The 15,613-nt window shown below is 37.7% G+C and overlaps 1 protein-coding gene across 1 annotated transcript; it reads right to left on the reverse strand.

Annotated features, from left to right (window-relative positions):
• Positions 1-8,035: 8,035 nt before the first annotated feature.
• LOC142635234 (uncharacterized) lies at positions 8,036-9,028 on the reverse strand. The gene is made up of 2 exons (XM_075809430.1): positions 8,635-9,028; positions 8,036-8,526 (listed from the first exon to the last, which is right to left on the reverse strand). Exons 1-2 carry the CDS (start codon positions 9,026-9,028, stop codon positions 8,036-8,038), a joined length of 885 nt encoding a protein of 294 aa, XP_075665545.1.
• Positions 9,029-15,613: the final 6,585 nt, after the last annotated feature.

A 15,613-nucleotide genomic window follows, 5' to 3' on the forward strand; every position in this document is an offset into this window, starting at 1 on the left:
TGGTAACTCATAATGATCAATGACCATGTCCACTAGGCGCTTGCAGCCAATACAATCATCTAGTGGGACTTGGGAGCTGACTGAGAGGCGTGCCAAACACTTCCACGTCGGGTGTGAAGGTTTATCTACAACATCAGATGGGTTAGAAGTATTTGAAATATTTTTTAGAGGTGAAGTGTGGACCTGAAGTGAATCATGTGGCCCTTTTAGAGGTTCACGTGAGTTGTCATGTGCTGCTTCAGAGGTGAGGTTCTTGGATGCAATAGAATTTGTATTTGAGAATAAGGAATTTTCATTGTAACCAATCTCCTTGTCAATATCCTTGATTTGTTGGGAGAAAGAATCGCCAAAAATCTCGTTATCCCATAAGCTCTACTCCCCTTCCTTATTTAAAACCATGGACCCTGTTGCATTAATATTAGAAAATCCTGTAACTTCAACCTCCATATTTTGACATTCCTTTTCTAATTGGTCCCCCGCCTCCGGTGTGACAACTGGTATTGGTTTCTATCTCTCTGCCCTCCGCCGCCGCGTAGAGAGATTTTCCTCTCGACCTTCATAGAAACCCGATACTCGAATCACTCTGTTGTTTGCGGAAGCACTTGGTACTGCCCTAAGCCATGAGCCAAACTGTTGAGAAGCCAGTTGCAGGGACCCCTTGCTTTGGATCCAAAGATCACAATCCTTGTCACTATGGTCAAAGCATCTGCACTAGTAACAAATATTCGGCAAATGCTCGTATTTGAAGTTCACCCATACCTTGCCACCCTCCTCAAGTTTTATAATACGACCTCTACATAACGATTGGTAGACGTCGAGAGTAACTCTAACTCTCATGAAACTTCCACCCCCACCCTCCAAGTTCTCGTCTAAGCGATGGACCCTACCGATTGATTCACAAATGTCTTCAGCCACCAATTTGGTTCTGTACCTAATAGGAATATTATGGACTTGAACCCAAAAATCTGTTTTTATCAAAACTGAGCTCCTCAATGGGTAAGTTTCTGTCATATCTCTGCAAAACCACCAGAGATTTATCAAAACTCCATGGTTCATTGGCTAAAATTCTGTCAACATCTTCTTGATTGTCAAAGATGAAGAGAATTTTGTGGCCTCCTTCTCTTTGAATTTTGAAACCCCTCCCAGCCCTCCAGAGTGGCTTAAAGGTCCTAGCCACTGCTTTTGTGTTTAAAGCTCGTCGTGTAAGAAAAAAAGCTGCTATAATGTGTTCCTGAGATCGACGATCTTTTTTAATACAAAGGTCATCACCTTCCCTTTCCGAAAGGGAAAGGCAAGTCCATTGTTTTGTGAGATTGTCCATGGTACAAAGGGAGTTCTAGATTAGGGAAGAAAAAACACGAGAAAAAGAAAAAACAAAAGGAAAAACGTATGGGGGGAAGACAAAGACCAGTAAAAAAAACTATGGAAAGATGCTGTTTCCCAAGCCCCCAAACAAAAAAACCACTAGCCCTACACATAACGTTGTTACTGAGGGAAGAAAAGCCCTATGAGAAGGAATAAACAATTCTACTGCCTAGGAGAAGAGGGAACCTGCTTTCCTAGCAACAAAGAAACCGTCTTTATTAATTTATTTTCTTAAATTGACACTTAATAACAAGTACAAGCTGTATTACTTAAGCTACATGTCACGTGCATTAGTTTAAGTGAGCTAGTGCGGATCATGTGATTTTACTTGTATAAGTGTTTAAAATGATTTTTAGTTAAGAGTTTTATTTTTAGTTAAGAGTTTTCTAGTGTAGGTTGTTAGTTTGTTAAGAAGCTGATTTACTGTTACAACAATGTTAGAGGCATTTTCGTGCACAAAAGATTAGCAAGCTTAAATCACGCAAAGTTAGTCCAAAGTCCACTTCTAAAGTCCAATGTCCATGAAAATAAACTCCTGAAATTGAATTGAATTGAGTAAGAAACAAATTCACCAAGACCCACTAATTTTGCTGATTTGAGAACCAAATTTACAGCCCCAAAACCCACTTAAATTAACCCATCATCCATATGAATTAAGATTTGAAATAAGTTTTAGGGGGGCCTCAAGAACTTATCAATAATAAAACAAGGCCCACGGATTGTTCAGTGCTTACAACCAGGGTGGTCGATACCGTACCGGTACCGGCCGTACCGGCCGGTACGTACCGTACCGGTCAGTGCACCAGTACCGGTACACTTCTATTTTGTACCGGAAAAAATACCGGCCGTACCGGTCGCGTACCGGCCATACCGGCCAATTTCGGGCAATACCGGCCAATACCGGACGTACCGGCCGGTACAGAAAAAAAAACTTTTTTTTTTTTTTTTAGTTTTGTAATTTTTGAATTTTTGTAAGGACATAATAATAACTTATTTACACTAACTTATTAGTATTATTTGTTTTTTTAGTATGCAATGAACAACTAAGCTTTCTATTTTTTATATTGTGTTTTTTTTTTCCTTTTAATTAATACTAAAGTTTAAAATTATGAATAATTTTTTCTGAATTGAGGTAATATTTTATGATAAACTTTTATATTTACTATAATATAAGTGAAATATTATATGCTTATAACTATGGTTCTAGAGATTTTAGTGTGTGTATATAATATATATATATATATATATATATATAAAATAGCGGTAAACCCGAAACGGTACACCGGTATTGACCGGTATCCGAAATATATCGTACCGGTGGCCAAACCGGTACAGCCTCCGGTACGGTATTGACTTCCTTGCTTACAACCCCTGAACTTGGCTTATGTTGTGGGCCTAGTTAATTTTAAAATTAATTTAATGCACACCTCGGCCATTTGTTTAATTGGGTCAACATTTAAGAGAGTTAAGCCCCTTAATTATTAATCATCATGCCCATAAAATTTAAATATCATGGTAAAATGAGCGTACTAGTAATAATTGATCTTAATCAATCGGATTCTAAGAACGGGCCTAATCAAAGTCTCTTAAGGTTTGGGTACTTGACACTTGGGCATTGTGTTTTAGTGCTCAAAACAGGCATCCAACTCGTGGATTTGTATACCATGGTGAAGTATGGTAGTTTTTGAAATTTGGGCTCAATTGGACTGTCTGGTTGAAAGAGCGGGCCCAATCAAGGCTCTAGCGGCTTGGAATTGGATGCATGACAAACAAGGGATCCAGGTGCATGACAAACAGGACCCAGGCATTGATGCTTTGAAAATTAAGGGTCTGTTTAGTAATATTATTCTAGTGATATTGTTTGTATTTATTGAAAATATGTATAAGTGAAAAATTATGTTAAAATATGTGTAATATTGTTTAAATACTAAAAGCATATGTTTAAACACATGAACCAAACGAGTGCTAATTTTTTTTAAAAAATCATAAAAATGAGAAAAAAGAGATTTCTTTTCATCCATATTCAAGAACAAAGAAAATACAACCAAAAAAATAAAAAAAGAAGTCATTGTTGCAAGATTCATAATAGGCCATCAAAGAAATTTTTTCCATTTTAACTTCTGTGCCAAAAAAACTGGATAGTTTTTTTTTCACCACTGCCATGCCTAGTAATCCACTAGTACTCTTACCAATCTTTTCCCACTTCTTTATTTTTATTTTTTACTTTCATTTCATCTAAAATGTTAACAAGAATTTACAAAATAGTGTGATAATCAACATCTTTTTATTGATAAACTTCAATGATGAAAGGATATATTTTAGGAAATTCCTCAAACAACCTTCAGCCTCAACCCTTCATTAATGTAAACATACAATTAGAAAGAAAATTGTGCAACTTGATGAATTATATTAATATTTTTTGGGTAGTTTTGTGGGTATAACACCAGATCAAACTCAAATACGTTTAGGGAAAAAGAGTGCACTATAAGATTTTTGGGTCATATTCCTTAGAATAAAGTTATTTCTTGATACGGTATCTTATATTTCTTTGATGGGATATATTGAATCTTGCAATATTGAAACTTGACGATGCACAAAAATCGTTATTTAATTGACCGTCCACGCACGTGTCAATGGGTGCACCTGAAGAACAAAAGAAAAGAACCAATCAAAGGGCACTGGTGGAGTACCGGCCAAAGACCCTCTGAAGGTTAAGTCAGAAGAGAGCTTCAACAATGCTAGAGAGTATGAGCTTTAGAAAAATTGTGTGTACCTTTGTGAGAGAGGGTTTTGGGGGTTATATAGTGGTGTAGATTTGACCTTAATTTCTTGAGGAGGGAGGCTTTTCCTTATGGGGGGAACTCTCCATCAAATTTCCGGATTTTTCGAGATAGTCTTCCTTGTAGATGATGCTCAATTATGGTTGGGTATAGGGTGCAAGACTTTTCCATATCAAGATTCTTGATGAGCACTTCCAACCACGTGGGAGCCACGTGAGTACCGTGCGTCCCCCTTTATTGGGTATGTCCACTCTGTTGGGTCTGTACATATTGAGATCCATCTAATTGAGGTTCGCTTCCTCTGGATCCGTCTGCCCACGGAAATGTGTTTGTTAGTCTTGTTATGTTGTCGGCCTAATAAGACCATCTACTATATTGCAAGGTAGGCTTGTCAGGCTAAACAATTAGACATTTGGTCCATTCACTTATGCTTCGTGTCGTTAGCTTTGTAGGTCTAAAAATACCCTTATCAAAACCTTTTTTTTTTGTTATTGAATTTTGATTATACAAAAATTATCAACTAGTTGAAACAATAGATGTTTGTTATTCCTTAGAAAATGATCAACTAGTTGTCTTTCTGAAAGTTGGATTGGAACTAATTAATGTGCAATCCAAGGAGAGGTTGAAATTGAAGTGATGTTCCCAGGTGTTCAAACGTTCAATAAACATTTATCATTGTGTAATGTTTTATGGTGGAATTTCATAGCTCATTATATCCGTCATATATCTTTTACGAAAAAGCTTGCAATCTGAGTTTGATTTTGCTCTCTTGCTGAGGCCAAAAGATTTGGCTGAGGAATAAGCAAAAGATATTTTGTTGCCTAGTGCCTAGTAATTTTATAGTGAGAATGTTTCTTTATACATGTGATTGACTATCGAAAACCTTGAATTGCCTCAGAAGCAAGGTGGCACTCTACATCCACATAGTATACAACTTGGATATTACAAAACATTTGAAATTCTAATTGAATATTTTATGATTGCCATGAAGCATACTTGCAACAGCCTTTGGATCAGCTTAACCCATAGGAACTTGGTGATAAACTTTGCTTCACTGTCGTGATGAGGGTCAAAAATGTAAACTTCTGGAAGGATACTAAATAGTCTTTAACAATTTTCAGTCATGCATGGTTGTGTGCTTATACCTCAGAGACAATGGGAAACGCTAGTTTTGAACAGGAAAGAAGACACACTTCTAATTTATTTACCAAATTATTTTACATATGACTAACACCGTAAACAAGCAAGAAAATTTAGATGTCAAACAACTTATTGATGCTACAATAATTAAACATCACTGCACAAGATGATACAACCCACTCCTATTGGTTGTTGCCCTCATCATTACAAATTTATGCGAACCCTTTACAATGTTATTTGTAAATTATATATTGTCCTGAGTTCTCATTCTTCTTGCAGGAATACTGACAATGATCGAGGCAGTGTAGACAGTCTTTTTGTTGTTGATTCTTTGAATACTTAGATGCATTGACGGTATAAACTAGGGCTGTCCAGAAGGATCCGGTAACCCGACCCACCCGAAGAACTGACCGGATCCGACCCGAATCCGGCCGACCCGACTGCTCCGGCGGATTGCCGGCGGGTCTTCATCACCAGAAACCGATTCCGGTGGGTCGGTTTCGATTTTCCTCTCCTAAAACCCAAAAAAACCGAACCGACCGAGAGATTTCCAGAATCTGGAAATAATTCTAGAATCTAGTAATATTTTTCCAGAATCCGACGATATTCTTCCAGATTTCGGCGAAAAAACCTAGTATCTGGCGATATTTTCTTTAGATCCGGTGAGATTTTGATCGGATCTGGTGAAATCTTATCAAATCCGGTAAGATTTTCACTGGATCTTGTGAAATAACACCGGATCTAAGGGAAAACTTCGTCGGAATCTGGCAAACTTCACCAAAATCTGGGTTTCTTCGCTGGATCTATGTTTTTTTCACCGTTTTCTTTTCGTATTCTCAGATCTATGAATCCGACCGACCCGCCCGCCACCCATTGATGACCCGAACCGTCCGACCCGATTACTCCGGCGGGTCGGCGGCAGGTGCATTTTTTCTCCACCCGATTTTGGCGGGTCGGTTCCGGGTTGGGCACAAACCTGACCCAGACCGACCCGTGGACAGCCCTAGTATAAACCCAAGTTTTTGTTACTATAAAACCATTTACTCCCTAGGGATGGGTCCAGAGTCAGAGGGCCTTGCCTTGCTGAGGTTACACATCATAAAAAATAAAATCCATTTAATCTGCCATAAGGGAAAAATAAATAAATTTAATGCCGATTATAAATCATTATTTCTTAAATGAATAATTGAAACTTTATACAGCCAAAATAATTGCATTTAAAATCATATATACCTTTGTGGCCAAAACAATATCTGCATGCGTACAGTGTGTGAACTTTTTTAGATAGATCAACTTTACAGGGTTATCTCTACTTTATTTTTCAGTCATTGGGTGGATGCAACCGTTGCCAGATGATCAACGTTGTTCACACAGTTCGAGGAGTCCAGAAGTCAAATGAACCTTTGGCTACTTTAGCATCATATAGAAGACGGAAGGTCGGCCAAAATAGACTTACTTGAAATTTGATACTTAATTGATTGATTTCTGTTCTTAGTGCATGTAACATGAACTTACATGGAATCAGGGGAAGATTTTATTTGGGATACTTCTGAGATTACATGAGACCGACAATGAAGTAGAGCAGAAACCTGATTCTTGGCTTCAAGTAGGACAAGAAAAACATCCAAATTCCTTTTAACTTTGAGGAAGAAGCATGAAAAGTGTTAACTTTACATCAGGACAATGGAATTAAAGATCTGTTTCTGGAACTTTATAAAGCATACACTAATATCTATTATTTCTAACAAATCTTCCAAAATCAAGGAACCCAAAAAAGTGCAATCACAACTTGCTGGACCTCTACAGAATTATTTCAGATAATACTCATTCTTTCTTAAGCAAGTTTCCAGCCTCCCAGAAGAATGAGATAACAAATAATTCTGTGAAATTCCACAGTCCAAGAGCGGCTATAGTTTCATAAAAGTTTGTACTGTAATTCTTCTTGTTTTTGATTGATCCTGTATGATCAAATAAAATAAGTTTGTAAGTTACTCCATGAATGCTCCAATTTTCATTGAGCTTTTATTTGCTGAAGGATCCCTCACCCCTCTTTATATTATGATTTGAACCATTACAGCCAAATGTTTTTGGCAGGCTTCCTTGTTCTTGTACTGAAAATGATGACAACAGTTATAATTATTATTGATCAAATAAAATCAATTATATTCTGTAATTTCTGGTCCGGCCTTAATTAGAGGGAATTCAATACCTCTCATCTGACTGCAACAGCTTGCTGTATTGAGGTAACTGACAGCCTAGAGCTTCCTTTCATCCATTTCTTGAGACTTTTTGAACTATCAGATAGAAATATTATTACTGTTTGTGTTTTATCAGTTTGGCCTTCTAAATGGTAACTCTTGCAATAACTCGGTGAAAGGTGAAAACTTTGAGATTATCTTTCATGCCATATTCAATAATAATATAAGAAGTTTCTAAGTTTTAGAATAAATTGATAAAACAACAAAAAATTAAGAGTTTAAAATGGTGAAGTTAACTGATGCTTCCTGCAAACAATTCTCACTACAGTTCAATTTCTCAGTGCTAATTAGATCTTTATGCCTCCGTTATTTTTTCTATTCTATGATGTTTCCTATTGCAGTGTGGTATCATATTTCCCGTTGTGTTGGTTTGCCTTTCCTCCATTGACACAATTAAAACAGTGACATTGTTATAGCATTACAGGTATCAACACTGACCAAGCTTTGTTGTTGTTGTTGTTTTTTTTCTTTTATAGGAAAAACGCACTTCAATTAAACAGAAGAAATTCGGATTACATCGTGGGCACACGCGTGCTCAATAAAGCTAGGGCATTCCTCTAGCCATGTGAAAAAGTCCACCACATGCACAGCATGTTGGGCAAGTAAATGGGCAGGGGCATTCTCCTGCCTTTTAAGATGTGACACTTCTGCAGTTCTAAAGCATTGAAATTTCTGTGTAATGCCGCAGACAATGTTTTGGATTGAGGCAGGAACGTCACCAGTGCCTTGGATCGCTCTGCTCACGATTAGAGAGTCACCTTCGAAGGTCGCTTCCCTTATCCCCACATCCTTCGCGAACTGGACGGCCACTTCCATCGCCTTTGCCTCCGCTTCCACCACTCCAGTAAGACCAAAACCTTTCTTACTCAAAGCAGCATCGACCAAGCCAGCATAGTCTCGGATGTTTACGCCAAAGCCCACCTCCCTGCTCTTGGCAAACACCGCCGCATCGCAATTCACCTTATATTGGCCTTGCTTTGGGGCTGTCCATCGTACCACCTCTCAAGTCTGAGCCTCTCGCTTGCTCCAGACCTCATTCGCCGTTTGGAACTCCTCGAGTAGGTAGCACGAACATTTTACCACCGCCTCACCAGTTTTTCTTTTCCCTCCATGCTTCACTTCATTTCCTTTCCTCCAAATCCCCCAGCATATCATCATGGCTCTTTCCATAATATCTGGGTAAGCATCCTTCCACTGCAACAGTTGGCCCACCAAATCAATAAACTCCCATGACTGTGAAATGGTGAAAGGAAGGACAAGCTTACTGTGAGTCCACACAGCCTGCGCTTGTTTGCAAAACCACAAGATATGGAGTGCCGATTCCATCGTATCTCCACACTCCTCGCACAATCCATCTTGGGTGACCTTCCTTCTCCATAAATTTTCCTTTGTGGCTAGGATGTTTCGACACGCCTTCCACGTGAAGTGCTTCACCTTGTTAGGGACCTTCAAGCTCCAAATACCTCTCCAAATTTTCCGCACCATAGACTAATCAGAGCTAGTCGCTTGGCCACCTCCTTCCTGCGTTGTTTGAGCTAGGCGGTAAGCACTACGAATCGAGAACTTGCCATTCCTTGAACCTGTCCAGATAAGCCTATCCCGTGCTTCGCGTGCACTCAGAGGGATGCTAAGAATGGCTTCCACGTCTTCTGGTATAAACCACTGTTTTATGAGGTCCACCTTCCACTCTTTGGTTGCACTATTAATTAGTGCAGACACTCTTGACCCACATGGAAAAGCACCCATTGGGGAGATGGCCGTGTATGTGCATGGCCTGGGTAGCCACTTGTCACGCTAGACATTTATTTTCTCTCCATCTCCCACCTGCCACCTCACTCCCTTTTTTATCAAGTTCTGCACAGCCATAATGCTTCTCCACCCGTAAGATGGATTTTTGCCCATTTCTACATCCATAAAGTCACACCCCGGAAAATACTTTGCCTCATAGACTCTGTAGAAAAGAGAAGAATAATTGGTCTGTAGTCGCCACCCCTGCTTTGCTAACAACGCCAGGTTAAATTTCTCAAGGTCCTTAAATCTCATGCCTCTTTGGTCTTTCGGGAGGCACATCCTCTCCCAACTCACCCATGCCATTCTCCTTTCATCTTTCTTCTAACCCCACCAAAATTGTCTCACCATCCCTGTAAGCTCCTTACACAGAGCCTTTGGTAGCAAAAAGCAACTCATAGTATATGACGATACTGCTTGCGCTACTACTTTAATTAAAATCTCATTTCCGGCATTAGAGAGCAGCTTCTCCTTCCACCTAGCCAGCTTGTTTGCAACCCGTTCCTTTAGTTGAGCAAAGGAGTTTGTTTTTTATCTACCCACCAAGGACGGAAGACCCAAGTAGGACTCGTGTGGCTTAATGAGTTGGGCTCCAAACATTGTTTTGATTGACTCTTTTGTGGCGTTATCAGTGTTCCGGCTGAAGAACAAGGAGGTTTTGCTACGGTTTAATTGCTGACCCGATGAGGCTTCATAGACGTGCAAGATTCTTTGAATTTCCTGACATTCCATAGTGGTGGCCCGGCTCAAAATCAAGCTGTCGTCAGCAAAAAACAAGTGTGACACTTTTGGGCCCCTTGCTGATGCCGCCAGCCCCTTTAAGGTTCTGTTTTGGACTGCCCTATGGATTAAAGCTTTGTTGTTGGTATTTCTGATAAAAGATCTGTCGTTGGTTGTTATCAAGACCGGAAACCATTAAATTCTAAGCACTGATTCCAAAAAAATGGCTCTTAGGGGCAAAGTTTTGGTCTAGTGCATTGGGGCTCCAATGCATTGAATGGGACGTGTGCACACATGTCCCGTTCAATGCATTGAGGCACTAGACCTAAGCCAAACTTTTTACTCTGAATTACATTTGTCACCTATCATTTTAAAGTTTGTCACTTTGAATGGTAAACAACTTCTAACCTTACCTGCCTGCTCATGTGATCTGTCATTTTGTTCATTCTATGATTCTATCCCAATTGAACCATTTTCTAGATTTACCTATGAATTCAAAAGATGATATTTTGATCTTAAATAGTATGCTTAAATTTCATCACAATGTTGCCTTCTAGAACATTATATTACGTGTGATGAATTGGTAAAAGTTTTGCATGTCTAAAGTGGGAATTCAACCCAATCCACAACTAGTGAGAAGTTCACCTTATGTAGTTGTTGTAATTATTTGAATCAAATAAAAGAAATTTTAATATCTCAAGATCGAGACCAGTGTAATCCTATACATTCTACTTTAAATGCAGAGTTTATTTGACAATTAAGATTTTATATTTTGGATTTGATTGTGTATAGACTATAGTGTGTCCATGTTTTTTAAAGACGTTGTACTAAATAAACCTTTAGAGTTATAATATTTAATTTTAATCATGAAATAGCTCAATTAGATGGAATCATAATACTCAATTTTAAATCCTTTAAATTTGGACCATTCGGAATCAATGTTAATTAATGGTCTCAAGTAACTCAAAGTGAAATATGTAAGGGATATTTTCATTGATGGAAGTTAAAGTGGCAAGCTATATATTATATATTTGTTTTGTCTAAAATTTAAAAGCACTAGACTTTTCGAAGTGTTAGAGCAACCACATCAGTTCAGTTAAAAATTCCGTCTATTTTACACAAAAAACCTCCTTCTAAAATTTTACACATTCATTTTTACAAATCACCCACATCAGTTCATTTATTCTACTCCATCTATTAATTAAATAATCAATTTTTTCACATTTTTTATTATTTATCTCAACGGCCTAATCTTATACCCGCGCACTACTGCTCCTTCTGTTCATTTCTGATTCATCTTTCTCTCTCTCTCTCTCTCTCTCTCTCTCTCTCTCTCTCTCTCTACCCATTTCAGATCAACCGTCCATCTCGATCAACTCTCCGATCCACGAGCGCCGTCCTCCATTTCTCAATCTGACCGAGCTCCAATCCTCTGTTTCTCGACCCGATCCAGCTTCGTCCTCTGTTTCGCCACCCAATCCAGCTCCAATCCAGCTTCGTCCTTTGTTTCGTGACCCGATCCAGCTCCGTCCTCTATTTCTCGACCCGATCCAGCTCTGATCCATCTCCGTCCTCTGTTTCTCGATCTGATCCAGCTCCGCTCCGATCCGATCCGAGCTCCGTCCTCTGTTTTTGGGTTGAGGCAAAGCGGGTTTTCTAGGTTTCTTTGAATTTGGTTTCTATTTTTGTTTATTTTGGGTTGAATTTTTTGTTGATTTTAGTTTTTTTGTTGAGGCAAAGCTCCGTCCTCTGTTTCTGTTTTTTTGTTGTTTTTTTTATTATTTTGGGTTGAGGCAAAGCGGGTCCGTTCAGAGGAAGAGGGAGAGGGAGAGAGAGAGAGGCAGAGAGAGAGAGAACAGATGGAGAAAGAAGAGAGGTGAGAGAAAAAAATATAAAATAATATTTTACACCGCTACAGTAACCGTGTATATTTACACGGTACTGTAGCGATTTTGAACGAAATGTAAAATATAGACAGTTATGAAAGGACTGATGTGGGGTGTTTTTGATAAAAAATGTGTAAATTTAAGCATTTCTTTTATTATACACACTTATACACCAACTGATGTAATTGCTCTTATAACTTCCGATTTGTTGTCAAAGTATTGGGTAAGTGGGTGATCACATTATAATATTTTCCCCTTTATTATTATTTTTTTCCTGCTGATAAGTTCATCCCATTTATGCTGGAAGAGATGTCTCTTCAGAAGAGTTGTGTCCCTTGCGAAAGGGTGTCACGAAATCTATAAAAGATGTAGAAGCGTAATCAGATCAACATTCTCAAGGAATTATTTAATTTCTTTTACCAACTATTTAGACCGATTGAGTATCAAATCATGCATCTCAAACAATTTCTACCACCCGGTTTATTTTATACATGTGAGTAAAAGGGACCATATTTTAGAGAATTGGAAAATGGTAAAGACATAAACTATTACTGTAGTGGGTGGTTGTTAGTAAGTAAAATATGATATTAGTGATGAGGTAAATTGAGAATCTGTAAAAATTTACAACTTTAACAAACAATAAAAATGTAGTATAATAGTTTGAAAAATGCTAAAAGTTACAAATTATTTTACAAACCGTTGATGTGATAAAAAATTATTGTTAAGGGTCCATTTGGATGCAACTGAAACTGAAAACTAAAAAACACTGTAGCAAAATTAAAATTTTAATGTGTAAAAAACACTGTTCATGTCTAAAATCACTATTCATTAGCCTAAAATCACTGTTCATGGCCAATGAACAGTGAACAAAGCGCGTCCCAGAGAAGAAAAAGAAAAAGAAAAAAGGAAGGGGTTGAAACCTAGACACTAGGCATTTCAGCCCTTCCGAAACGCATTCTAAGTGAAAAAAAATGTTAGTAGTGGGCTAAAGCCTAAAATGAATATCAATAAGAATTTGTCATATCAACAGTTTGTAAAAATAGTTTGCGTTTATAGCATTACTCACAATTTTTGCCTTTTAACATTACTAGGAGAGAATTTGATCACAATTGTTGGACTAGTGGCCACCTAAAAGAGCATCTCATCATTCTCATGCAAGGCACAACTTGCACCCACTGTTTTGAAAACGGGACTAGACCAGCCCGTTGATTCAATTCAACAAGAACCAGGCATTAGTCCAGTTCGGTAAAATTGGTTCTTTGACCATACTGGTTTTTAAAAACATGATTGTATCATGGGTTCATAACCCTACTACTACTATAGTCAAGAGAGTGCAATTGCAAATCGCTCTCCAAGGCTTTAAGGAAGACTTATTGAAAATCATAGACTCAACGAGAAAACAAAAAGGGGGAGATGCTAGAAATATCACCTTTGGTTAGAATAGTAAGTTAGATTTTAACATTAGAAGTAGAATAGTAGTTATTTAATCATTGTATCAATAGATCAAGCTAGATCTCTTGTTAGGTTTGTACTTTAGAGAAAACTTCAATGCAAATTAGCTTTCATTCCTCTAGTGGATGAAGTTGTGGCTAGGGATGAAATGTCACTCGGACATAAAACTAGTTGGTTTTTTTGAAATGTGTTGAGACACAATAGTAGACCGGACATCTAATAAATATATATATATATATATAAATATATATATATATATATATAATGAATTATGAATAATTGTCTTATTATTATTGATGAGGAATAAAGATACTTAGACCGTCTATGGTCATCACACCAGCAGCCGTCCAGAAGTTAGCATCAAGACGAGGCTAACGCGCATGGTCGTCCTTGGACGAAAACAAACCTACATCACTCGTTCAAGGGAAGCGCCCAGCCCCATCCTGAAGGGATTCGTCCACATGAAGACCCCTGAATGAGACCTTTACACTTGAGAATTACTAAGTACATTTCACCACTCCGTAACTTACGCATAACTTTCGGTGACCGTTGTATGAGAATATATAACTCCTAAACGGTTGTAGGAGTTATCTATGAACCCACGACCTCCTCAAATCCAGGGGAGGTTACAATTCCAATAACTGCTCTTAGGACACTATAAACACTCATTCAGACCAATGAAAGGTACAATTTCGACTACTCCCAAAAAGTTGGAACTCCAAAAATATAGAGAGAAAACTAACTTTGCTATCGGAGGGTTCTTGACCGGCAACCCCGGTCACCTTTGATCGCTTTTCTTCATTTTTCAGGCCATTGATAGAGCAAGTGGTCCTTTCAAGTCCAAAGCATCCAGCCTACTGATTTTCTTTGCATAATCAATTATTATTTTATACTTATTATCAGCTATTTCAAATTTTGTAAGAAATATATATATATATATATATATATATAAATAAATAATGAATTATGAATAATTGTTTTATTATTATTTTATATTTATTATTAGCTATTCCGAAATTTGTAATAAATTTAAATTTAAGAAATGCATAACGATTTGGGCATGATCTCAGAGAAAGACTTGGTGAAATAGTAATTTTATATTTTTTAAAATTTGACTTTGAGTGATGTTGAAAACTAATTTGATGATGTTCTCATAAAATTAAGTGAAAATATTTTGGACATTTGGATAACGCAAATATATTAATGATGTCAATTTCCTTCATGATGGGTTAGATCTAACAATCCTAAAAGCAAAAGCTGTAGCTCTGAGTCTATTTAAAGTTTAAGATATGTCATCTCAAAGACACAATTTAATTTAAAATTTTAAATCCATATAGTATAAAGATGATAACAAATAAATAAAGAGAATGAAAAACTTTCAAAAAATGATGGAAGATTTGTCAAGTTTATTTTGGAAATGTCTTTCTTTTTTTGGAAAAAAACAAAGCTTGTTTTGGAAAATGATGAGTAATGAAAATACTCAGATCGTCCATGGTCATCACACTAGCAGCCGTCCAGAAGTTAGCATCAAGACGAGGTTAACGCGCATGGTCGTCCTTGGACGAAAACAAACCTACATCACTCGTCCAAGGGAAGCACCCAGCCCCGTCCTGAAGGGATTCGTCCACAAGAAGACCCCTGGACGAGACCTTTACACTTGGGAATTACTAAGTACATTTCACCACTCCGTAACTTACGCATAACTTCCGGTGATCGTTGTATGAGAAGATATAACTCTTAAACGGTTGCAGGAGTTATCCATGAACCTCCGACCTCCTCAAATTTAGGGGATGTTACAATTTCAATAACTGCTCCTAGAACACTATATAAACACCCATTCAAACCAATGAAAGGTACGTTTTCGACTGCTCCCAAAAAGTTGGAACTCCAAAAATATAGAGAGAAAACTAATTTCGCCATCGGAGGGTTCTTAGCCGGTAACCCCGGTCATCTTTGATCGTTTTTCTTCATTTTTCAGGCCATTGATAGAGTAAGTGGCCATTTCAAGTTCGAAACATCCAACTTACTAATTTTCTTTGCATCATTAGAAAATATTACTTTTACTTTTGTATCTTTTTTAATTTTAAATTCATCAAGCTAATTTCGAAAAGGAGAAGGTTAGGCTGGTTATATATATGGTTTCCGCCGATTCCGCCAATTAATTTTTATTTTGGGAAATGTCTTTATTTTAAATTCAAAAAACACAAGCAAAGCCCGCGTTTTC

Source organism: Castanea sativa, chromosome 5 (genome assembly GCF_040712315.1).
Source record: "Castanea sativa cultivar Marrone di Chiusa Pesio chromosome 5, ASM4071231v1".
In the NCBI taxonomy this organism is placed as follows: domain Eukaryota; kingdom Viridiplantae; phylum Streptophyta; class Magnoliopsida; order Fagales; family Fagaceae; genus Castanea; species Castanea sativa.